The 6,438-nt window shown below is 35.8% G+C and overlaps 1 protein-coding gene across 1 annotated transcript; it reads left to right on the forward strand.

The window, feature by feature from the left end:
* Positions 1 to 389: 389 nt before the first annotated feature.
* On the forward strand, positions 390 to 4,441 carry LOC110890708 (protein transport protein Sec61 subunit alpha). The gene is made up of 7 exons (XM_022138333.2): positions 390 to 538; positions 1,590 to 1,955; positions 2,049 to 2,276; positions 2,361 to 2,715; positions 3,584 to 3,708; positions 3,814 to 3,949; positions 4,046 to 4,441. Exons 2-7 carry the CDS (start codon positions 1,612 to 1,614, stop codon positions 4,283 to 4,285), a joined length of 1,428 nt encoding a protein of 475 aa, XP_021994025.1. The 5' UTR covers positions 390 to 538; positions 1,590 to 1,611; the 3' UTR covers positions 4,286 to 4,441.
* The last annotated feature ends 1,997 nt before the right edge of the window (positions 4,442 to 6,438 follow it).

Below are 6,438 nucleotides of genomic sequence, written 5' to 3' on the forward strand. Positions count from 1 at the left end.
CAAATGTAATAAAATACTTTCAGTTTTGAAAGTTAATGTGTTTTTATTTTTATTTTTTAGTATACTTAAATACTAAACTCCCTCTCCCTCAAAAAAAAAAAAAAAAAAACGTAAACTCCTTACCCCCAGAAACCTATTAGGTGATGTGTCTATGTACAACTTGTATATTTGTATACGAGTTGTATGATGTAAAAAAGAATTTACAAGTCGTATAAGTATATATGAGTTGTATAACGAGCGTCAAAAGATCGAGTTAGTTAGGTTTACGTATTGCAAGACTCTATTTGTAAGTATCAATTCAAATTTGAAAAATAACAAAGAAAAACAAAATATCTATGACATGGTGGTTTAGTGGTATACACTGAGGTACTAGTTTGGGGTTTATGTTGAAGATAAAGGCCTTTACTTGTAACATTTTCTCTTACTTACATGGTCCATAACCGGAGACTTTTTGTTCTTTCTCCATTAATGATAACAATATAAAACCCTAGGGTTCTCATTCCACCAATTTCATCAAATCTCCTCTAATTCAACCGCTGTAAGTCTTCGATCTATTTCATCAATCTGCTAATTTTCAAAGTTTTAAGCTTAATTATCATCTCCGACTGTGTTTCCTCTCGAAAATCGATGTAAAACGTTACAAATCAACTGCTGTACGGCTCGATCTGAACTGATTTTATAACTGATAACTGATTGTTGAGGTTTATTGCTGAGATGTTGGATTTGTAAATGATTTTGTTAGATCTAGATCTGTTAAAGTTTGTGTGTGTGATTTGGATCAGAAAGTCAACGCTACGTAAGTTAGTGAATGAATTGTGATAGGATTCTAGGATGCTTAAGTTAGTGAATGAATTGTGTTTTAGAAAACTGTAGGTGTTAATTTTGTATGGAAATGAATAACTAGGTTTGTAAACGAACCAAACAGAACCGTTCGTGAACTGTTCGGCAGGAAGCTTGTTTGTTTAATGTATGAACGGACATGAACGAAAATTTTTGTTCGTCTAATTAAACGAATGAACATGAACACGTGTTTGGTTTGTTCACATCTACGTTTGTGAACGTCGGTCAATGTTCATTCATTTATGGTCGTTTGTTTACGTTCATTTATGTTAATTCGTTCGTGTATGTTTTATATTTTTGATACAAAAGTTCATTTATGTCTGTTTGTGTTTGCTCATTTATGCTCATTTATGTTCATGAATTGTTCATTTAGAAACAGAAATTAGAATGTTAATGAATGAAAATAAACGAACACGAAGGTGTTCATTTTCTTAACGAACAAACATGGACAAGAAAATCCGACCGTTAAAGTGTTCGTGTCTGTTCGGTTTGTTTACAGGCCTAGTGGAAACCTTGTTTACTTGTTTCAGTTACTCTGTTAGTCCTTTGCAAATACGAGTTTCTTAAAGCACATTGGCATGTATTTGTCTGTATCTTGTGGAAATATGCATTCTTTAAATGAAATTTGTTTCTGATATTGATATGTGTGTGGTGTACCAGTTTGAGAAACCAAATGTAATGTTTTTCAATTTCTTTTAATACCTGCTATGTGATACTGATGGTTGCAACTACACAAATGGCTTGAACAGTAGGTTTGGCTGACTTGTTACTATGGGAGGTGGCTTCAGAGTATTGCATCTTGTCAGACCGTTTCTTGCATTTCTTCCAGAAGTGCAGAGCGCAGACAGGAAGGTCCCATTCAGAGAGAAAGTCATCTACACTGTGATTTCTCTTTTCATCTTTCTGGTGTGCAGTCAGCTTCCTTTGTATGGCATACATTCAACGACGGGTGCGGACCCATTTTACTGGATGCGTGTTATTCTTGCTTCAAACCGTGGGACTGTCATGGAGCTCGGCATTACTCCCATTGTGACTTCTGGATTGGTTATGCAGCTGTTGGCTGGGTCAAAAATTATTGAAGTGGACAACAACGTTCGTGAGGACCGTGCACTATTGTGAGTTCACTAGTATTCAGTAGCACATGGCAGTCTTGGAATATATATATTAATAAAATCTAAATCCTTTCTTATACGCTCATGATTTTTCAGGAATGGTGCGCAGAAGTTGCTGGGAATCTTGATTGCTGTCGGTGAGGCCGTAGCTTATGTTCTATCAGGAATGTACGGCAGTGTTGGTCAACTCGGTGTCGGGAATGCTATTTTGATCATTGTTCAGCTATGTTTTGCCGGAATTATCGTTATATGTTTAGACGAACTTCTCCAGAAAGGATACGGGCTTGGATCAGGAATTTCATTGTTCATAGCCACTAATATCTGGTAAGTGAGTCGTCTGCTTTCTGCAACTTTTTTCGGTTGCTTGCTCTTTTGATTTTCTAACAAGTATTTTGATCAATCTTGCAGTGAAAGCATCATCTGGAAAGCATTTAGCCCGACAACCATTAACAGCGGGCGAGGTGCTGAATTTGAGGGTGCAGTTATTGCCTTGTTCCATCTCTTGATTACTAGATCAGACAAGGTTCGGGCGTTGCGTGAAGCTTTCTACCGGCAAAATCTTCCTAACGTGACCAACCTACTTGCTACCGTCTTGATATTCCTTATTGTCATCTACTTCCAAGGCTTCCGTGTTGTTTTGCCTGTGAGATCAAAGAACTCTCGTGGACAACAAGGCTCGTACCCCATCAAGCTGTTCTACACTTCCAACATGCCAATTATTCTTCAGTCAGCACTTGTATCCAACCTTTATTTCATTTCTCAGGTATCCATATCATGTCTGAATGTGTGAATCATTAGGATACAAGAATTTGTAAGCGTTTTTTTTTCCAAATAGGTGTAGGTGGAAAAAGTATTTACCAAAATGGGTTATTTGAAAAAGAATTACCAAAATAGGTGGTTTTTCTTTATTTTCTTTATTTTTTAACTAATCTGTTATAAATCTTCTTATTTTAAATTCAATCAACCTATGATCACATTTATACTTTTTTTTCTTCGATCGACTCATCATTATTATATATATATATAGCTATCTTATTATATTTTTTCTTATTTTATGATCGAACTTTGTTAAAACAAATTGAAATTGCTGAGAAATACTTCTCACCTACTGTTTTTATTTATTTTTTTGAGGTAATATTTCACTTACTATTTTGCCTGTGTACATGATTATCAATTCATACTCTTGTTTATGATCCAGAAATTACAGGAGTAAACCTTATATTAAATTTATTTATCTTACATAAATATAAAGGGAATAAAAGAAAAACATTAAATAAGAAGAAAGAAAAGAAATAAAATAAAAAGCATACTGAGTTGTTTGGCAAATAACGTGATATTGAAAATAAAAGCAAAAGCAAAAAATACAATATTTTAGTTAAAAAAAGAAATAATTAAAACACTCATTTTGATAAATATTTTTCTAAATCATCTGTTTTTGGTAAAAAAAAAATTTCCACCACCACCATTTTGGGAAAAAAACTTAAAAAGAAAAATACCCATTTTGGTAAATATGTTTCAAATCATCCATTTTGGTAAATATTTTTTCCACCACCACCCTCTTGGAAAAAAAACTTGAATTAGTAATACATGTATTGGATGAAGATTGCTTATATTGTTATTCGATGCTGCAGTTGCTACACAGGAAATACAGCGGGAATTTCTTGGTTGATCTATTGGGAAAGTGGAAGGAGTCCGAATACTCAGGCCAATCTGTACCGGTTGGTGGCATTGCTTACTATGTGACTGCACCATCAAGGTAGAGATGCGCACCGACGCACCTTTATGATTTTCAAACAAACTAGTTTTGGCTTGTTTAGTTAATGCTTTTTTTTTTTCTTTTGTTTAATTATTGTTGCATCAGCTTGGCGGATATGGCAGCCAACCCGTTCCATGCTCTTTTCTACTTGGTGTTCATGCTAACCGCGTGTGCACTATTCTCGAAAACGTGGATTGAAGTTTCTGGATCATCTGCCCGAGATGTGGCCAAGCAACTCAAGGTAACCTCAATTAGGGGTTGTTGGGGCAAGCAAGGGTGTGTTTTCTTGTCGTATTTTAAAGTTATTAATCTATTTGGGAACTCGTGATCTTTGCAGGAGCAACAAATGGTGATGCCTGGACATCGAGACTCAAACCTTCAGAAGGAACTGAATCGATACATCCCGACCGCAGCTGCGTTTGGAGGAATGTGCATTGGTGCGTTGACTGTTTTAGCAGATTTCATGGGTGCGATCGGTTCTGGAACTGGAATTCTGCTTGCGGTTACCATCATTTATCAATACTTCGAGACTTTTGAGAAGGAGAAGGCTAGTGAACTAGGTTTATTCGGCTTTTAAGTTGCTGGTTTTTTGACACTTGTTTTAGGTACCTGGTTTTTTAAAGTTTTGTTTGTAGAACTCAAATATTTTATTTCTTTTTTTAATTGACAATTGACAGACAAATACGTTACTCTTAAGGTTAATCAATATTACTATGTAAACTTTTTTTTTTAACCCGGATGACACCAAAGCCTGAATCGAGTCACCGACCATGTATCGGTTGATTAATTTTATTATTAAAAGATCAATTTTAGTAGTAAGTTTGTTTAGCGTTGGATTACAAAACATAATATAGTGTGCTAGACAGCTGAAATTCCAACGTGGATTAACAAAGTCTAAATAGCCTGGTTTATAAATTCATTAAAACGCCCTTGTTAGGTTGAATTATAATGCAACTTTACAGAAGGTTACGCTACGTACATCCTTCGAAGAGACTTTTCTTAATGTAACCTTTTCGCTCTTACTAAATATATCACATCACCTCTCTACTTTATCTCAAAGATGGGTGCGCCAGGCATTTAAGAGGGTATGTTTAGACTCGCAAGTTTAAAAAATTCATCCAAAACGAGGTATTAGTGTGCATGTCTTCTTTTCATGTTTTACGATTTTGCGACTACTATAGATATGTTGTATTCATTTAGAAATATTCGCGTTATCACTACAACTAATTTAATAAAGAGCAATTATATGTTGTATCCATTTCAAACTATTCGTCTCTCATTGTTGTATTCATTTCGAAATATTCGCGTTATCACTGCAAGTAATTTAATAAAGAGCAATTCTAAATATGTTGTATCCATTTAAAAATATTCGTGTTCTCATTGCAAAAATAAATGTAATAAAGAGTATTTGTGACGACTAGCAGACATGAACGCGAAATTGGAGGAGTTAAACAACATAACATGTTTGAACACAGACATGAACGCGAAATTGGAGTTGATGCATAACATGTTCAAATGGAGGCTTCAAAATCTTCAAGAACAAAAAGCCAATGAAAGTGAAAGTGATGACTTGGATGAGAAATTGGAAGAAGAATCAGAAGAAGACGAAAGGAGTGATGGATACTTCTTAGACAGAATCCCTCCTGACCAGGAGTTTTAATTTTTTGTTCTTTTATCTATTTATTTTTTTTTGTTTTTGCTATGTACTTTCTAAATAATACAAATATTATTTTCTCCAATTTTTTATGTGTTTGATATAAAATGCCAAGAGTAAATTACAAGTTTTGTCCTTTATGTTTATCCCAAATTGCAGGCGCTGTCCTTTGTCTTTAAAATTGATGAGTTTTGTCCTTAATGTTTGCAAATCTTGCACGTTATATCCTTTAGGCCAAACCCAGTTAGATTTTTTAGTTAAATCTGGTCATGTGCAATGCACATGAGGGTATTCTTGTCATTTCAACTATACAGGGGTTATTTTGTAAAGAACTTCTATTCAGGGGCCATTTTGTACAAACTTAAAAGTAAAACACTATATATACAAACTCTCTCTCCTCTCTCTCTCTCTCTCTTCTCTCTCTGATAAACTCTCTCTCTCTTCTCTCTCTCTCTAACATCTGATAAAGCTGGTGTGTGGCGGTGGTTAGGGGCGGCGGTGGTGGTAACAGATTCAAGCTGGCGGTGGTTCATCTCTTTCCTTCTGTTGATCTCTCTCCTCGTTCCCAGCCACCACAACCACCACCACCATCACCTCCTGCAATTTCCGGCCACCTGAACAAAACCAACCAAACTTCACCCTTCCTGCAATTTCCGGTCACCTGATGCAATCGATTTGGGACTCGATCAACAAGAACATCATCGATTTAGGGTATGTGACGATAACAGATCTTAGCAAAAAGGGCGTTTGGATTATATACAGGGATTTGGATTTCTTTGTTTTTCTAAGGTCTCTGTTGAAGATTAATAGCTATTTGGGTAAGAATTTGGTAGAATGAGATCTGGTTATTTTGTTTTTGGTGATGGTGGATCGAAGGTTGTGATGGGTGTGATGGTGGTGAAGGACGACAGTCCGATGGGTGGTAGTAGAGGTGCGGGTTTTGGGTGTAAAGTGTTGACCGATTGTTTAGGTGAATGGAGGTGGTGGTTGTGGTGAACAGAGGTGGTGGTGGTGGTGCTGAATTCTTGTTGACCGATTGTTTAGGTGAATGAGCAGGTGGTGGTGGTGCTGAATTC

Source organism: Helianthus annuus, chromosome 11, assembly GCF_002127325.2.
Source record: "Helianthus annuus cultivar XRQ/B chromosome 11, HanXRQr2.0-SUNRISE, whole genome shotgun sequence".
Classification (NCBI taxonomy): Eukaryota; Viridiplantae; Streptophyta; class Magnoliopsida; order Asterales; family Asteraceae; genus Helianthus; species Helianthus annuus.